The sequence below is a fragment of the Acanthopagrus latus genome, chromosome 1 (assembly GCF_904848185.1).
Source record: "Acanthopagrus latus isolate v.2019 chromosome 1, fAcaLat1.1, whole genome shotgun sequence".
In the NCBI taxonomy this organism is placed as follows: domain Eukaryota; kingdom Metazoa; phylum Chordata; class Actinopteri; order Spariformes; family Sparidae; genus Acanthopagrus; species Acanthopagrus latus.
The window spans coordinates 28,541,999-28,560,704 of NC_051039.1; the positions used below are offsets into that span (position 1 = coordinate 28,541,999).

Here is an 18,706-nt window from a genome sequence, read left to right on the forward strand (position 1 = left end):
GAGGATACCCTGTATGCCCCGAGAACGAGGCGACAAAATAATATCACGTGATCCAAAATGGGCAGTCCTCTGACGGTGCTGAAAAAAGCCATTTTCTGGCGCTGCTGCAAATTCTGTCCAAGTCCAAATAATTTACCTGGATCCTCGTTGGAAGGGAAGGAAAACTTTTATGTCTAATCAGGTAGGAACGAGGCATCGCGGACCTCTCTTTATCGGCCGCATCGGCCCGCTGATCGCTGGGGCTCACACAAGGTGCACGGTGTCACATTTTGAGTCTCTCTTGTTCGCCTCCTGATACAGCCCTGTCAGTGAATTTAAGATGGCTGCTTTGTGTACCAGTGTGATTTTGTGTGGCTCTGCAGCCCCCCTCAGTGTTGAGGATTTCTCCGGCTGTGTTTGGTCGCGGTGGCCGGTCGGACGGCGGAGCTCCGGAGAAATGCAAACGCTCTTTGTTGCTCCGCTCGCTGGTCGAGGCGCTGAGCTGATGCACAAGATGAGGCCACACAGCGGCGATTCAGTAGTCGGCTGCTGTGGACCAGCACACAGGCAGCGATTAGCTGCACGGCTGCTGCTCCCCACACGTTATTTATCGCTACAAATGTCCCTCCAGGTGTTTCTGTTGGCCGACACCTCTTTGTTGTGGTTTCACAACCTGCCGTCCCAAGGACAAGCTGCAGACATTGTCTGAGGGAGCACTTAGACAGCCACTCATTGACCAATCGACACAACACTAATAGTCTCTACAAGCAGTATGCACATGTAAATGGCTCCTGTATCACACTGTGTCGTGTTGTTGTGTGTTTCCTCTGCAGATCTGTCCAGATGGATAAAATGCAGCCCAACCGGATTAAAATCACAGATCTGAATCCACACCTCACATGTCCACTGTGCGCTGGGTACCTAATTGATGCTACGACCATCGTAGAGTGCCTGCACTCCTGTAAGTTCCTCACATGAGGCCATTACCTTACATGCATGCACAGTGTTTCTATTGACCCCTCTGTTTACATTAGCATAGACTTACAATTGTAGGCATATTAATGGGAGCTCCTGCAGAGCTCCGTGTTGTGTTTGTAAGGAGCATGATGTTGAGTCAAATGCTCCATCTTAAAGGAGACCTATTATGCTAATTTTCAGATTTGTACTTTATATTTTGGGTTACTACAAGATTAAGTTTACGTGCTTTAATGATCAAAAACACATTATTTTCTCACACAGCAGCACTTTATTTTACATCAGTCTGAAATGCTCCGTTTGAGCTCCTGTCTCTTTAATGCCCCCCCCCAAATACATCTTCTCTGATTGGTCAGCTCACACACGCCTGAATGAGCACCGCCATGTTGTGTTTACAGCTGCCAGTTAGTGTCACGTCTACCATGAATACAGGCATGCGTTATGCAAATGTTTTACATGATGAAGTAGTGTGATGTCACAAGGTCACAAAGTTAAAGTGGGAGTACCGTACCACTGTCAGGCACTTCAGGAGCACTGATTTCTGTTGGAGTGAGGAGCTCCTCCCATGGCGCAGACTTTTGGCTGTTTAACTTTCAAGACCTTTTACATGAATAACACAAAGAAGGAAAGGGGAAAAATCCCAAAAAGCATAGCAGTTCTCCTTTAATTTTCATTTTTAGAATTAAGGAAGTTGATTTCAGAGGATATCTGTGTACACTATAATAGTGTGTTGCATGGGAAACAGTATTTCTGTGTTTTGTTGATGCTGTGTATGAGGTGTTGTTTCAGCTCTATGGAAATGGTAGAGGGTGTTAATGTATCCACTGGACAAAAGAAGTATTCTGTAATGCCAGGGGTGGAACAAAATATCGATACTGCAATATTATCTTAGCGCTTTCTCTTGCGATGCAGTTATTGATAAACTGGCACCAACAATCAGTGTTATTATTAAAACATGCCGCCACTCTTAACAGATTCCCCTACAGAGTCACTGCTTCATGACTCCATGTGGTGTAAATGTTTCTGAACTTAATTTAAAAAACACTGAAAATAGTTTGGTGAGCCATAGTTGTATCCTTCTTTTAAAATCCAGAACTGTTCGGCCTTTTGGCAGCTTAAGGCTAATCTACATTGGAATGATGGCACACATAGATATCAACAGGCGTAGTGTGCGCGATAAGGAGGCTCTAAGCTAAGACTGTGCACTTCTTTATACATTGTTCGTGCCTTTTTTCTGTGAAAGTGACACCGCAGTACAGTGAATGAATGCATAGTTCCTGCTCTTTGCCTATTTAGGGGTATTTTGCAATGTTCAGTTAAACAGATATCATGATGTATTGTTTGATGATGATGATGATGATAATAATAGAATAATAATAATCCTGTAATTGCTGTTTCATGATACAGTTTTCAGTGAACTTCACATCAACACTGTTTGTGGTTCTGAGCAGTGTTTTCAGTGTCTGTCTGTGTCCTGTCTCCCTGCACAGTTTGTAAAACTTGTATCGTTGCCTTCCTGGAGACAAATAAGTTCTGCCCTCGATGTGACGTCCAGGTTCACAAGACGTGTCCACAGCTCAGCATCAGGTCAGCTATGATGCTCTCTGTCAGGTGTTTTCTAGAACACTTCTGAACACACTGAGCCTCAATCTTACCAACACCAAAACTGTCCTTTGTTTTCCAGAGCCGACAAAACTCTACAAGATATTGTTTATAAGCTTGTTCCGGGATTATTTAAAGGTAAGTTCACCTTTTCTTGAGGCTATTGTGAAGCAAGCTCTCCATCACAGTGTCTTTTTTTTTAGCATTTGTTTCAGTGTTGTCAAAAATCTAGATTTTTCTCTGAATGTTTGAAACAAGGCTCAAGGTGATCTTTTTTTCATTTCATTACACTAAACAAGGTTACAAAGTGAAATGATAGTTCCTTCATTCTCCACAGACATATAATATATAAATATATGTTCTATGTCTGTGTAAGAACCCTGGACATTTTCTGTGATGCATTTTTTAAAATTTGCATCTGGGTGGATGTAAACAGCAGCAACAAGATGTTGATGATAATTATAAGGTTAACATCCTCACATCACCTGCGTTTGAACCTCAAGCAACAACGATGTAGCGCAGAGTCCACCTGCCCCTTGCTTGCTGGGTTCCTGCTTTCTGTCAGCTTGGAAAGCATTCCGCCTGTGGTGTACAACAGCCAGCTTGATCTGGGATGTTGTGGTGGAGACGGGTCTCTGCCCAACAGTCTCTGGGTTCTCGTTACCCAGCCAGCCTCAGTTCAGTTCTGTCTATTTAATTTTACTGCACAAGACATTAGCCAGGAGCAGTCTTAAATCCAAGCTGGGCTAGCACGACTCCCAGCCTGGGTCTGCGTCCTCTCCTCCCGGGGTGGTCCGGCTGCTCTTACTGAAAGGTTGAAATGTGCAGTGATCGTCTCAGAGTCTGCTGCTCTTAATCCAAATCCAGTTCTTCTCCAATGCTGCTGAATTAATTATTATACATTTTTTTAAAGGCCTGATAAAAGTGAATGTTTCTAAAAATGTGTGGTATTAATGTTTCCTACATTCTGCTGTTATCTGACAAGTCTGGAAAAGAAAAGTTGCAGCCTATAGTCATGTTATAGCTTTGTTACACTTATCCTATCTAAAATCTAAATTGTACCACTTCAATGTTTTTCCTTGTTGAATTAAAAATGGTATTGAATATCAGTATTTGTTAAGGTATTGTATCGTAAGGCAGGAGCTCCAGTCTCTTGCCCACAGTTGTTCCTACTCTTGTATATCTCTCTTGTGTGTGCTGCTTTCAGATGAGATGAAACGGAGGCGGGACTTCTACGCAGAGAACCGTGTGCTGGAGCCTGGGGAAGTGGTGGAGACGTTTAACATAGCAGAGGATGAAATCATCAGTCTGTCCATACAGTTCTACGAGAGGAACAAGTAAGTCAATCGTTTGTCATTTCGACCCAAAAAATTGATGAGTTCTTCATGTTGGGGCAGTTTGCTGGAGTGTCACTGCTGAGATGGGTGTAAAAACAATGAAATTCTATTACCTGATGCACAAAGCAAACAATAGAGTAGAGTTTTCTTAAATATGGTCACAATACCCATATTAAACAGAAGAAAGTAATTGTTTAATACCTTTTCTTTGTGTTTGTGTTTTAATATTTGCCCGCAGAAATAATGAGAGGCAGCGCTCAGAAATGGAAGGAGACAAGGTAAAGCTTGATTTGTAGATTCAAAGCAAAGATGGGGTGAGGCAGCAGTTGAAGCCCACTCACTTCTTCCTCAATGTGGTTTTGTCTTCTTCACTCTGGACATTTGCATCCCCTCAACTGCTCCTTTCTTTGTTCTCAGTCCAATGGTAAACGCTTCCTGCAGTGCCCTGCAGCCATGTCCGTCATGCACTTAGCAAAGTTCCTCCGAAGCAAGATGGATATTCCCAACAACTATCGGGTAACTAGACACTCGCTGTATTGACTGTGTAGCATAAATTCTCGGTGTAAAATGACTTTGAGATAGTGGAACAGTTGTGGTTGTGTAGTATTGGGTTGCATGCATTTGTCAGCAGTTAGCACAACATGAAAACTAACAGGGCTCCAGAGAGCCCAGATGATGTGTTCCCAAACAGGGAAATAATTAAAGCAACATTTTTCTTTCTTTTTTTTTTTTTTTACATCAACATTAGATCAGTTGACTGTATATAATAGTGAGAAACCCATAGAAAATGATCATCAAACTCTGACAAAGCATTTTAGCATCTTTCAGTGCTTTGATTTGCATTTCCAGCCTGTAAGTTGACAGTGTTGGTTCTCTCAGCTGCTGTCACCGTGTTCAGCTGTAGCATGCCGCTCTTTGTCATGAAAAAGCTCTGATTAAACCTCTGTAAGTGACAGGAAACAAAGTTGGCATCAGGCGGGTGAAAAGTGGAGCACCCAGATAATTCAGTCATGCGCTCGTGAAGAGTAAAGCAGAGTTGCAAGAGAGTGAATATGGTATTTCTGTTGATTCATCAGGTAGAAACAAATGCAAACACAAATGAATGCTAACGTTGCAGTTGGATGTGTAAAAAGGCAACTGCTAACCAATATGTTCATCATTACCACTTTCTGAAGTGATAATATGTTAGTGCTGTTTTGTGATTGTTCCACCAACCATAAAATCATGCCCCCAAAAAGTCATATGTTACTGCTTTAAATATGTTAAAGGGAACCATTTAAAGCCTTTTTACAGAAGAGGTTTTGATGGGTCATAGTAGGAAGAGAACAGGTGTTACTAATGAGCCAGTAGAGCCCTGACTCACCTAAATGAAATGGCATTAATAATTATTTTATTATAACCATAACCATTATAAATGTTTTTCTTGCTGTTGCCAGTCAAAATATCTGCTATGAAAATATACCAGTATGACCATTTGCTAATTAGCTTTTAACAACTGCTGCTCATGTGAGTCTTTCCGATGTTGTTGTCGTTGAGTGCTAACTACCAAAGTTAAAATGATGATGTGCTCACATGTTCCATGCTATTATAGTAGTAGATCCAACAGTCAGTTGAGATTACGGACAGAAAACCCAGCCATCATATTTCCAGAAACAATTCACTACAAGTTCATTGCGTCATGGATGCTAGCTTGACGTGTTAGCATCAGCAGTTGTTTTGGAATCATCCAGCTACATCGCCTGTTGTAGACCCTTGTCACAGCAGACTTGTTGAAGATGTAAAGGCACAGGTGGAATTTATAACATTAATGATGGCTGCATTCCATTTAGATGAGCTAGTTCCAGGACTCTGGTATTGTGCAAGCTCACACACTGACAGGACTCAGTAGCACACTAAATAGGACGGAGTCATCGTTAACATCAGCAGTCACACCTGTGCTTGTCCTGCCTTGACGAGTCAAAATGTCTGCTGTGAAAAGGGCCTGCTGTGACTTTTGGAGCGTTCACACATTATTCTGTATTCTGTAACACCTCGGCTCGCTAGTGGCTCGTTAACAGGTGAACCAGTGATTTTTAGCAGCAGTGTGATCTGAGTGTGGCATTAGACACAGATGCACCGTTGAAACCCCATCCAGTGAAAATGTAGAACATGTTGTTGCAGCTATATGACAGATCCAGCAAGCGGCCGCCATATTGTCACCTTAGCATGGCCCAGCACCTACCAGCTTGTTGGCAATGAGCAACATTACAGAAACAGTATAACTGTCACGTGATTGTCGTCCATTCAACATGTGAGTTATTATAAACTGTACACAACTAGAAACAGTAATGCTGTATTCACTTCCAGGGGGAATGGAAGTTAGCGAAGGGAACATTTGCATGTTCATGACTCAGGACAGTTCTTGACGTGAACAGTATTTACCTGTGAGAAACTGGTTATTACGGTAATTAGCCCATGATGAGAACGGCACATGAGGTACGAGGGTAACATGGCAGCAGTAGAAATCGTTCCATCTGGCTCCCTGCAGAACTGGCTTTACTTTGTCCCCCAGTTGTCTTTACAGCTGCTGTTGTTTATAATGCTCCTTGATATAAAATCTGTCAGGAACTGATGTTATTGAATGTGGATAAAATAAGCTCCACCTTTCTTCAAATGTTACTGCCAGTTAGCATAAGATGAAAACAGAAAACCTGCTGTCATATTTCGGACTTTCAACTTTAATCTAAAACTAACTGAGTCTAGTGGAATACAAGCTTGTCTAGAAGAAGGGTGGGCCTTCAACAGTAGGTCTGCCAGCAGTGGGTCAGTATTTCAAGTAAAGCTGGGATAATAGCCTTTTCTTCTGGTCACACTGTGTTGACTAACTTCTGACTGTGTTACAGGTGGAGGTGTTGTACGGAGATGAGCCCTTGAAGGACTACTACACACTAATGGATATCGCCTACTTTTATGAATGGAGAAGAGTGAGTAACTGTTTCCATGCTTTTTCCTGCTGAACCCTTGCCAACCCCGAGTTGTGATTTATACTCCTGTGTTTCTTGTAGTAAGTGATTTCACTTATTGTTGCGACATTTTAATGGGAGGAGTAATCAGTCTTCAGGTTGGCTCAGAATGCGAAAAGTAACAACAATCTAAATCACGTGTCTGTTGGCGACTTGAAACCAGAGGGAGAGAAGTAATGGACTAACATGACTGTAATACGTTAGATAACTTTTAAGGCTTAAATATTTGTGATGTCATGGAGGAAGTCCAGTCTGCACAGTTACAGTCAGGTTATTGGATCCTCCTGGAGTCTCTCAACATATATAAACGGATCTGCATAGGAATGGTATTCGAAGCATTCCGTTTTTTGTTCGTAGCCTGTTTTTCGAGTCTGACTAGTATTGACCAATCACATTTGAGTAGGCACACACAAAAACAGTCTGCGTGGAGAGCAACCGACGATTTAGCTTTTTTGATTCCTTTTTTGACTTTAAATTTTTGCAGATTAATTAAGAGTTGTCTCTCAAGCCCAACACCATTCTCGCCTCTAAAGTTGCTAATTGAACTGTAAACAATGACTGGCACATGGAAGAGGGAGGTCTTGGCCCAGACATGTATGGCTCTCAGAAGATTGTCATCAGATGATAGCTGATATGTACTGATAAAAAAAAAAAGATAAACAGAAGAAGTGACCCAATGTTTGCAGAGTATATAGGGCAGCCAATAAGAGCCAGATGGATGCTTCATGTTAAGGGTGTTAGCAAAACAACTCCAATGTTTGGACCAAAACACATTTTGTTAGAAACTATGGATCAGGAGTCAGCAGCCAAGAGCAACTTGCGTGCAAGTAAAGAGCCATTATCAGGAGTTTTTGCTGTGTTAGTGTTTGATTGTAGTTTACCTTGATGGATTGATTTTCTCAAAATGTAATTTGGCTGCTCCTCTTTATCTGTGGAACAACATGACAATAACACAACTTTGACTGTTAAGCAGCAATGTTCTGCATCATGCTGACATTGGAAATGCACGTTTACATGAACCCACCTACATTTTAGTTTTGTTGCTGTTGTTCGTTTTACTTGTATGTTTATAGTTAATGTCGCTGCTGCAGTGGTGCAACCTTCAACTGATGATGATGATAACAAAGTCATCAATATTCACAAACACACTTTTTATGTGGACACACTCATAGCCAAGTTGGAGTGTCCAGAGTGGACAGAGTGAGTAGCTAACCCTCTTTGTAAGATAATTAAACTGAGATTGATGTTCTGAAATGGGACGTTAATGAGGAGTTCCTGCTAGTATCAAACTCACTCTGTGTCAGTTACGTCTTGGCAACAGAAACAGAGCATTTTGACTGGGTTATGCATGAGCCTGCAGATATGCTAGGTTTCTAGTCCATATTGTCAAAACAGCCCATAATTTGACCAAAATCAACCTACTTTCCATCCTACCGTCTCCTTGGCCCTCTACGGAGGTCCATTAATTAGTGAAGACGTGGTTCTTTAAAACCTTTTACAAATAGAGATATTGTTAATTAAAAAGAACAGCAAGAATAGCTGTAGTTTTAAGCAGATATTACTCAAAACTAGGAATGTATACCGAGGAACGGTACTTTTTGGTACCAGCTCCTAACTGGGTCGGTACCAGGATAGCGTTAAGATTCTGGACAGATGGTACTGTTATCGGTACTTTTTTTTTTTTCTAAACTTTTTAAAAACTTTTTAAAAATGATTTTAATCGGCTTCTGACATGGATGGCTTTTGAATGTCTTGTCAACAGTAATGACTACAAACTTAACAACAAACAATGTGACTTCACTTTGCAGAAACGAAACCGGGTGCTGCTGCCAGGCGCTGCAGTCTTTAGCATTAGCCAGGCTGTTAACTTTACTTTGTTAGAGCAATCAAACACACTGCACTGCTATAGCTTCATACTTTGCACACACTCCAAGTGATGGTGCTTACCCCAGATTTCCACTGGATACTGTCCACTGCATTACGGCTCCGATCCAGTTTTGCTCTGCTGTCCACCGACCGGTCACCCCCACCAGCTGCATTAACATTAGTCCGCCACAGCGCAGTATGGTAGGCAGCTGGCGTCGCGAGGCCGAGGAGTTTTCACATAATCACTGTCGACCGCAGTTATAGGTATGTGTTATTAAAAAAAACAACAGGAAGTGTTCCCAACCGATGTACATGAGAAGAATTTGTGTTCGTCTCTTTTTTGAGATTTGTGTGCTGGTGTCAACACGGGAGTTTTTTATTTTGAAATGTAACCGGATGTTATATTGTTATTTCTGTGCTTGACTTCCTGCCTGCTCGGTGCTAAATTCAGCTGACTTGCTGCATCGTGCTCCAGCATCCGCCAGATTTTTATATCTGGTCCTGGTCCTGGTTATGTGTTCAGGAGTATTTGTAATTGCATAGTTTCTGTTCAGTTGAAGCTTTATTATTACCTTGTGGTAATAAAAAGAAGGTTGAATTTTTATTATCTTGTAAAGTCTTTATTTATTTTTTTTTACACAAAATTACATGTTGTAGTGTCGATAAGAGTATCGATAAGTATCTGTACCGATAAGGAGTATCTGTATCAGTATCGATAAAATCCTAACGATATCCATCCCTACTCAAAACTGTAGTAAACGGTGCATTTATTGGGGACTGTTTTCTGTGGTGAAGTAATACACATTTGGTGCACAAGTGAATATTTACAGCAGCATGATGGTGTTTTTGTTAATCAAAATAAGCTACAGTTTATTTGTTCATGGTAATGAAAGTGCAACCGTGTGGCTCATGGATGCCATTTTAATCATTTTTGCACAACAGTGGAGCTCTATGGCACTTTTTTGGTACACAGATGTGTGTACATGCATGTTAATAGGATCTGTTCAGTGATGATTCTCGCATTTCATGGTATTTGTTGTATCATTTATTTAGATTAGATTTAGAGAGTCTGAAGAAATCTGCCCACCTATTGATGAATTATAAAAATCCAAGCTCCTACCCACAGTATTAATGATGTGTGTACTCCTATGCAGACTGGACCCATCCCCCTTCAGTATCTGGTCAAACCCACCCGGAAGCGCAGAAGGCCGTCCCAGTCAGCCACCCAGGGCCACTCTGACGGTGTCAACACGAGCCCGACATCAGAGAGCGACTCCCAAAGCGACAAGGTCCACAGTCCTGCTGCAGCCCAGCCGCCCAGAGCCTCCTCACAGTCCAGCCCTGCCTCCCACGACCTCCCTCCCTCTATCCAAAGCTCCAACGGTACAACTGTGCCCAACAACACTCAGCGAAACACTCTCGCCTCCAAACAGGGCACCAGCGCTCGGAAGGTGACTGTCAACGGCACAAGCTCTGGGGCCAGCAAGGAGGAGGCAAGGGGGGCCGACAAAAGCGGTTTGCCTCCGACAACCTAACGCGTACACGGGGCAGCAGGGAGGACAGTGTTTGAATTGCTCCCTTGTTTCTTTCTACAGAGCAAAAAGACAAGCCCAAGGCCTTCTTCCTTCTGGACAAACAGGAGGTTGATTACTGTTCTCGTCTTTGAGAAGGAAAGACTGAAAAGTGCAGCCAAATAGACACTTGTATGTATGTGCGTGTGTGTGTGTGTGTGTGTGTTTATGTGTGTTAGACTAGAGCAGTGCACACATACAAACTGTACAGTATGTATCAAATGTGAGCATGTGTGCATACATATGTATAAACTTATCTTTTATACAAGATATTGTAATCGTTTTGTATTGTATATGCAGTGGGTCTGTTTCATTTCATAGTTCCATCAGCATCATTTGGCTCCATAAAACTTGAGACAAAATGCTGAAAGGCATTACAGTGTGCATCACTTCCTGAGATGGATGTAAAGAAAAAAAGAGCTAATCCTTGCCTTTGAACAGCCATGTTACTAACTGCTGTATAAGTGTCCAGTATAAGCAACCGTTCATCAGGTAACACAGGTACATGACATTTAACTGTTGATGCACTTTGTTAAGGTCAAATCACACAACACATACCAACAAGTATTTTCCAACAGGAGAAGCATTTATATTTACACAAGTCCAAGCACTACCATGCTCGCAAGCAGATGTTTGTCAGCAGACCATGTTCTCTCTGTCATGGCAGTCGAAGAACTCAAAAGGGATTCGAATATTGGGCCATGTATGTTGTAGTTCCATAAGTTTCAACATTCCTTTTGTTTCTTTTCAACAAACAATGATACTTTTTTATCAGCCATATGTGCATGTTTTAGGTCAATAAAATGTTTACTTACTAGGTTTTCTGAGCTGAGTGTCCTGTTTATGATTTCCCTGAGCAAGTTGTTAAGCTCACTGTTGTGTACGTTGCAAAAATAGAGGGTTAAAAAAAAAAGCTGATTTAAAAACATTTGAATCACTTGTGCATTGTGTGATGAATTGCATTTAGAAGACATGAACCAGACAGTTCCATTACAGATGAATAGTTATTACAAGGGAGCTACCTCACAAGGTGCATTGGAGTGACCTTGAAGTGTTCACGCTATCATCTTGGCGGCACGTATGTTTTCTTTCAAATTTTGTATTTAGATTCATACATTTAACATATCAAACCACTAACTGAAACTGAACAGAAGTTTTTGGAGCAAAGAACTGTGATATGCTCATTACGATGATTCGTAGCACTGTTTTCTGACAGTTTTGGCCTGTGGCCCATTTCTACGCAGAGAGAACATCACCGATCATAGATGGTGTTCTCTCTGGTATTTGACAAGCAAAAAGTTATGAGAAAATTTGAAAATATGAAACCTAAATTTATGTTGCTTAAATGATAAGTTGACCTCAAAATGGAAATTCAGTCAATACTGAATTGGGAACCAATGATATCATGTGATCAGTAATAACTTTCACTATTTTGGTGAGACAGCCTGTCTCTTTTTTTTTTCTTGATGCTGACAGAGCTATGGAAAATATGATGAAAATCGTGTGGCCTATAAACGTTCACAGGCCAGATTCTTTTTGTATGAGTTTGTTTTCATCTGATAACTGAACGGCATTATTGTCAACAATGATGTCAATTTAACGGGCAAAAGCATATAAATACATCTCCAAAAAATTAAGAGGTAAGACATTGTGGCATGTTATATACAGAGAGGAGGCCTATTCTAGGAGACTCAAAGACAAGTGCACAGTAGAACATTACTGCAAAACATTACTATAAAAACTGACATAGGTGAAAAATAATGTTTATTATCTAAATATAACAACAACAAACATGTATAGTGCACATCTGAATGAAATTGCTCATCGGTGTTGGTGTATGTGCATGCAGGCGCGCACACTGTATGGGGTTCCAGGGAGATACACAATCTGACAGGCAGCACGCTAATGTTAGTGAAAAGTACTGTAACCACTGACAAAGGTGACAAATAACGTAATTACACAGATAATGTCACAGATAAATAAACAGTACTATACATATTCCTATAAATACTAAGCATAAGCACACCTTCCCACTGACTCTATGGGATAGATTTATACATTGCTTAATGAATAGACTTCACAGTGTAAATTGTTTCAGCAGTTTTCTCCTTTGAAGCCATTCTCTGGAGCTTCAAGACGTACCGTTGATTTAAATGTGAAATTGTCAAAGATCTTATAAAGCTAGAGATAATTTGACTTCTTCAGTACAAACTGGAAAATCTAGTAATGCAACACTGTCTCACCCAGATAAAGAGACAGAAAGCCACAACTTTTCATGGCCACTCTCTTCTCTGTCAAGCACTGAGAAATATTGACATGACACAACAGTCAAACACTTGTCATGGTCGATCAGTTCTCATGTGCTGCTTTCATTAAGGGCAAAATCATCCAGTGACAGAATGTAGATACAACAGCAACATTAATGTTCAGTTCAGACCTCCTCCACCTTCCTTTTTAAGAATCAGTCTGCTCATGTAGTGGGGCAGATACAATGAAGTCCTGCTTGTGCGTGCCATCACAGTATGGTGGGCTGTTGGTGTACTTGCAACCACACAACCAGACGGTGCAGTCTTTCTCTGGGATGAAGCGTAGTGGCATCAGACCTTGGGCTTTGGTTTTGTGGGCTCCATCACAGAAAGGCTGAAAGATGAAGATTGGATGAGGGAATATGCAGAAGGTGTACTAAAGACATGGGTGATACAAGAGGAAATCAAACATGGTTTTACCTGTTTCTTGCTGTGGCCACAGGTGCACCAAGAGTAACGCTTGCCACCTACTAGTTCCACTTTAAAAGGCTTTTTAGAGGGGATGACAGGCTCTGGAGGAAGTGTGGAGAGACTGACCTGTGGATGGAGGTACAAAAGAGTACTCTTCAATATATACCTATTGCAACACTGTAAGGTACCAACAATTAATCATTAACTATTTTGATAGTCGATTGATAGATTTTAGGTTATTTAAAAGAGAAAAAAGTAAAAAGTCTGATTCCAGCTTTTTAAATGTGAATATTTTCTGTTTCTTCATTCCACTATTAGGGTAGACTAAAAGTCTTAGGTTTGTGGGTCAATCATGTCATTTGCGGACAACATAGTAAGGTTAATTTGTCAATCTACAACACAGGGTTGTACAACAAAATGTAAGTCTTAGTCCCTTTATGCGGCACACGTTTTTTCTTCCATTGTAGAATTGTAGTATGATGCTCAGTGGTTTATAAAGCTTGGTAACAGTCAACCCTGAACAAAAATGTAATTGTGTAGAAGAAAAAAAACCCTGTAATACACAAGTGTAAACCTCTGTACAGTGAAGAGGGGTTGAGCACTGCTGGATGTTTGAAAGTCATCAGTCTCAACAGAGCCAAAGCTGTAAGTTAACTGTCCTCAGGTTTATCAAAACTAACAGAAATGATGAAAGTCAAGCCAGGACAGTGCTGAGGAGAGGGCAAATCACGCTATGATTAAAAACAGCTGTGTCTGTGCCGGTGCTCTGATGCTATACAGTAGGTAGGTCAACATTTTTAGTTCCATCACAAGCTGCAGGCCAGTGTCAGGTCGCTATTATAACTTTGTTTCTCGTGCAAAAAATGAGAGGAACCCTCGTCAGAAAAGAAAAATGCAAAAGGTAAAGTGCCGAGTTTCTGTCAGACTGTGGTAGAAACTGAGGTTTGGTATGTTAAAACACCGGTTAAAATCTTCAGAAGTGTGTTGAAGGTTACAGAAATAGTTAAGAAGTCAATACAACGAGATGTGACGCAGCTTATTTCCAATATTTTGACACCAAGAATTAAAAAAAAAAAATAGCAGGGGCTAATACAGTGACTTAATTTACCTTGGGAGCTGCCATAGCTGTTATCCAAGCTTGTCTCAAGGTTAAACTGATCCACCTGTGGTCTAAAGTGTTCACCAACATGTTCATGTCTCCAGTGACAGCTCAACTTTCAGTGCAACCAAGCTAGCTGCTGCCCACGTCGCGTGCAGGTGAACAAGACGGGAACGAGGCTGCTGGGCGACTGACAGTCCAGTGACGTCAAAGCTCCAGAAAATAGACAGGTATGTCAAATACGGGGAGAAAAATGCTACTCTGACAAATGGTGCAGTATGCCACGACCCAGCAGCTGACCGGGGATATTGTAGAAATCACTTCCTGGGTCACATGTTAGAGGCTGAACCAATCAGTAAGCGGATATCGGCCACGCGTAGACTGAAGTGATTTGTTAACGATAAATAAATATTTGGTGGAAAATTTAGCACGGACATTGGAGACAAGGCTGTAGCTGCTATTGAGGACACAGAAATCATGTCCCTGATAATTTTCCCTGGAAGTTGGGGACCTGTTGAGCAGTTTATATCTAAAATAAATAAATAAATGCATAAATACATTAATTATGTGCTGTATATTAAAGAGGGGATACCAATATTTTTAAGATGCAGTGTACAAAATTGTGAAGAATTAAGTCATACATACAATAAAAAATGATTAACATGGCAATTAAACACATTTAACAGACTCAACAGTGGCTTTGATAACTGTCACTTACAATGCTTACTGTGTAAGTGACACAACACAAATGTGTTTTTCAAGCATATTTTAATGGTTTATGCATTCATATAGGAACATGTGTTACAAAATCATATATACTTAAAAAAACAAACATTTAATCAACCAAAATATCAGTCTGACAAGTGTGAAGAGAATAAATGATGTAGGAAATGATTTTATCAAAGGAAAGCAGTTACTGTAATGTGTGAATTTGCAGATCACTGATAACCCTAAATGACCAGGTCTCACAGTTGTTCTCAATTGCATCTACAGTCTTATCAGCAAAAGCAGCAGTGCCACAGGTGAATGGCGGAGGGTGTGTTAGGCTTTATGCTTACCCAGATACACCATTAAATTACATTTGTTTAGATTACAGTTATTGCTCCTTGGCCTCCCAGTGCAGACATCTTGAATGCTGTTCACTTAAAGACGCCTTTCACTGACTTCACTATATCCTGGAAGATGACTTTAAAGTGTGTGCCATCACAGTACGGTGCGTTTTTGGTTGTCTTACAGGCACACAGCATGACCGTCGTGTCTTTCTCAGGGGTGAAGCGTAGAGGAGCGATACTTGGAGCTTTTGCCTTGTGAGCTCCATCGCAGAAAGGCTGAGAGAAAGGGAGAGAGAAAAAAGTGTGAGGACACAGACTGTAAAATCATCTTCACTTCACATACACTTTATTATTTTAAACCCGGTGCTAGATTTTTATTCAATATCTTTAATGGTACTACACAGAACTTTTAACTGGTTATGAAACGGTCTCAGTTTAATACTGATGCCTCTGTATGAACTATATAAGCAAATTGGAGAAGGCAAGTGAAAAACATTCGGTTGTGAATGCTTGCTGTTGAAAAGTTGACGCCACATGTGCATTGCTGGCTGTAAAATCTTTGAAAAATACAGAGAATACATGAAAAATTTGGAATATTTTACAGTTGACCCCAAACTGAATTGAAATTAATTTTCTGTCTTTAGGAATGAATGAGCAGGGTAGACAACATTTAGTATCTCATGTTGGAAAACTGGTAAAGAAATAGGTGCTAAAACAGATACTGTGTGTATGTGTGGGCTTGTGGATACACACTTATGAGTGAATGGTTGGCTGTGTTTGTGTGTGTTTGGTCATGTGTGCACGCTCAGCTCCCCAGATGGAACCAAAGGTTGCCATGGTGATGGTAACTAAGTTGGTAATGGTAACTTTGACTGAGAGATGTGAAATTGATTTTATTGAGATTTTACAAGAGACCTACATTATAATGCTTCTTCCTGAAAGACAGTAACTGCTATCTCTTAAAACGATGATCATGTAGGGGAAGTTAACATCATGGGAACAGGCATGAAATGCATGAATAATATGAAAAGGTTGAATTGATATGAGGAAGACCAAATCTCTGTGGACATTTCAAAGTTTGAATGCAGTTTCTATGTGAATGTATTAAGGACTGGGAAGGTTTGAAAGTTGGTAGGGATTGAGGTGATTTCTAATTGACCTCCATTATAACGAAGCTAAGACTAAGCTTCAAGGAAAGTTGAATATCTTGAAAAGCTTTAACGGGATTAGAAAGATGAAACACACCTTGAATGAAGACAAATTATTGAACATTTTAAAATTTGATAGTATCTATCCAGAAGCATGAATGAGTTGTTGTTTGCTTGAATGCCTAAAAAAGTGTGATAATGTGGGATTTTTAAACATTTAATTTTCAATGGGAAAACACACTGCGGAAAGTATGAAAGATATCAATGAGAAAAATAATATCAGAAACATCCTACTTGAGATGAATATTTTAATATTAAGTTATTAAGTTAATTTCACCAAAATCAACAGAACTGAATACAAGCTCCTTTTATTAGCTTTAAAGACAATTTAGCATATTTCTTGATTATTCCAATGTCATGCATCAACAAATGCATTATTTGGACTGGGTTAGACTGCACAAACACTGATCTCATTGCCTCTCAGAAGGCAGTTTTCCAGCCAGTGGGAATGTAAACTGAACACAGACAGCACTAAATGAGCTGTGACATCCTGTTTTCAGCCCAGGTGCCTCTGAAGGCTGATCCCCAACACACTGCACACACTCACCTGTTTCTTGCTGTGTCCACAGGCACACCAGGCGTAACGTTTCCCAGCAGACACCTTGACTCTGTAGGGCAGCCGTGCAGCAGCGACAGGCTTGGTGGACTGCAGGCAGAACTGGACCTGCAGACGAAATGAACCATGTGACACAGAGCACCAGGTGACATTAGAAGACAAAACATACCCTGATGTTTTTATGTATGAGAATACACCGTTCATGCACTGCAGTCTGAAAAGTTAACAGTGAAGTTAACTGATTCAATTAACACAAAATAATTAATAAACGTCATCTATGACACCAGTGGACCATGAATGTGCAGATCACTGACAACCTAAAATGAATTGAGCGGGCCTTGCAGTTGTCCAGTCCCAACAGGCTTTCAAGACACAAAGAGAACATCGGTGGTAAAGGTGAGTGGAGGAGGGTGTGTTCGGTTCAGTGTTTACACAGAGAAGAAAGAATACAGGTGAAATGTTGGCTTCATGACTCAGCCCTCTTAAACTCTCTTCTAATATTAAATATTACAGGAAAGTGAACTAGAGGCAATAATGACAGAAAAATACTTTTAACGGGCTCACCATCGAAGAGGCAGCAGGCGGGACGAGCTGGGGTCGTCTGAAGGTCTGCATACATCCCCTCCGCACAGCGACCAGGAAGAGGCTCGCGTTCATTTTGTCGAGTCGAGGCGCACGAAGTCGTAACAAATCGCCGCTTGTACACTCAGGAGGGAATCCCGGCTCCTGGTCGCCTCAGGCTGGCTGAGGAAACTTGGACGGAGTCCGGGTGAAGTTACAACATGGCCTCTGTGTGGCAGGCAGGTGATTGGTGTATGACTGTAAACAGCTCGCGCACTGACGCCACTCCTTCGTAATTGTGCACACCGCTCCTCCTCTTCCTCTTCAGACTCACCGTCCGTGAGTCACTAATGTATGTACATTTAAAGGCATAATTCACTGTGTCAAACTGTAGAAAAAAAACTTCGTCCACTAATCGGAGGGTCGCTGGTTCTAATCCCTGGCTGCATGTCTAAGTATCCCTGAGGTGACAGCCTCTGCCATCAGTGTGTGAGCATGTGTATGAATGTTTGTAGAAATGAAGGACCATTTACAAAGAACCTTCTGACGAGGCAAGCTTTTGTAAGAATTTATAAGTTGTGATTAATAAGTATTTATTTATCTATTTTTAAAGTTTCCACCTGCCAAGAGATACAGAAGTATCCACTGTTGTACCACCAGTCTACAGAGTAGCTTCTTCACTCAGACTGAGACTCCTGAGCTTCCACACTGTGTTTGATAGCACTAACACACACATTCATTAAAATGAATGCCCTGATGCAAGGTGTTCCTGGAAATAAATGTATATACCCTCAGTCCTGTTTCAAGCCTCTTAACGGTTAGAAAATGATCTCAGTATTCTTGACTCATTGTGATGTAGTACAAAACTGTAAAATACTAAGATAAAGTCTAAATAAAGTTTGGAATAATAATGTAACACTAAAATAGGGACACTATTTGGATATGTGGGTACATGGTTTAAAATGTTACTTGGACACATGTCACCAGCAATTGAGATTTTAATAAATATATTTTCTTGATAGCAAAATAGAAAAGACAAAAATGATAATATTTGCGGCAAATTTTGCTTCTTAGTTTTTGTTAAGTTAAATATGTTTGAATTTAGCTGAAACCAGTCCCAGACAAAGCTGGTTGCTGTATGTCAGTCACTTGTCTTATAAAAACTTAGGGATTCATTCCCA

At 40.8% G+C, this 18,706-nt stretch overlaps 3 protein-coding genes and 3 long non-coding RNA genes across 7 annotated transcripts; 3 read left to right on the plus strand and 3 right to left on the minus strand.

Annotated features, from left to right (window-relative positions):
* On the plus strand, nucleotides 1–11,159 carry LOC119027792 (polycomb group RING finger protein 2-like). The gene is made up of 9 exons (XM_037113246.1): nucleotides 1–181; nucleotides 813–940; nucleotides 2,445–2,541; nucleotides 2,639–2,694; nucleotides 3,764–3,893; nucleotides 4,132–4,171; nucleotides 4,311–4,409; nucleotides 6,776–6,856; nucleotides 9,916–11,159. The coding sequence occupies exons 2-9, from the start codon at nucleotides 823–825 to the stop codon at nucleotides 10,294–10,296; spliced, it is 1,002 nt and encodes a 333-aa protein (XP_036969141.1). The 5' UTR covers nucleotides 1–181; nucleotides 813–822; the 3' UTR covers nucleotides 10,297–11,159.
* LOC119027800 lies at nucleotides 4,604–6,180 on the minus strand. Its single transcript, XR_005077482.1, has 2 exons — nucleotides 5,466–6,180; nucleotides 4,604–4,836 (listed from the first exon to the last, which is right to left on the minus strand). It is a non-coding gene; the product is annotated as an uncharacterized LOC119027800 (long non-coding RNA).
* A 920-nt stretch (nucleotides 11,160–12,079) lies between the features above and the next one.
* On the minus strand, nucleotides 12,080–14,295 carry LOC119027810 (CDGSH iron-sulfur domain-containing protein 3, mitochondrial-like). The gene is made up of 3 exons (XM_037113275.1): nucleotides 14,158–14,295; nucleotides 13,059–13,175; nucleotides 12,080–12,972 (listed from the first exon to the last, which is right to left on the minus strand). Exons 1-3 carry the CDS (start codon nucleotides 14,242–14,244, stop codon nucleotides 12,787–12,789), a joined length of 390 nt encoding a protein of 129 aa, XP_036969170.1. The 5' UTR covers nucleotides 14,245–14,295; the 3' UTR covers nucleotides 12,080–12,786.
* Nucleotides 13,814–17,617, plus strand: LOC119027817. Of its 2 annotated transcripts, none has more exons than XR_005077487.1 (5): nucleotides 13,814–13,950; nucleotides 14,253–14,378; nucleotides 16,978–17,109; nucleotides 17,252–17,360; nucleotides 17,478–17,617. It is a non-coding gene; the product is annotated as an uncharacterized LOC119027817 (long non-coding RNA). The 2 variants fall into 2 exon arrangements; XR_005077488.1 differs by having other exon boundaries at nucleotides 17,270–17,360.
* Nucleotides 14,900–17,781, minus strand: LOC119027803 (CDGSH iron-sulfur domain-containing protein 3, mitochondrial-like). The gene is made up of 3 exons (XM_037113266.1): nucleotides 17,529–17,781; nucleotides 16,956–17,072; nucleotides 14,900–15,476 (listed from the first exon to the last, which is right to left on the minus strand). Exons 1-3 carry the CDS (start codon nucleotides 17,619–17,621, stop codon nucleotides 15,288–15,290), a joined length of 399 nt encoding a protein of 132 aa, XP_036969161.1. The 5' UTR covers nucleotides 17,622–17,781; the 3' UTR covers nucleotides 14,900–15,287.
* Nucleotides 17,782–17,885: 104 nt separating this feature from the next.
* Nucleotides 17,886–18,319, plus strand: LOC119027822. The gene is made up of 2 exons (XR_005077489.1): nucleotides 17,886–18,014; nucleotides 18,139–18,319. It is a non-coding gene; the product is annotated as an uncharacterized LOC119027822 (long non-coding RNA).
* Nucleotides 18,320–18,706: the final 387 nt, after the last annotated feature.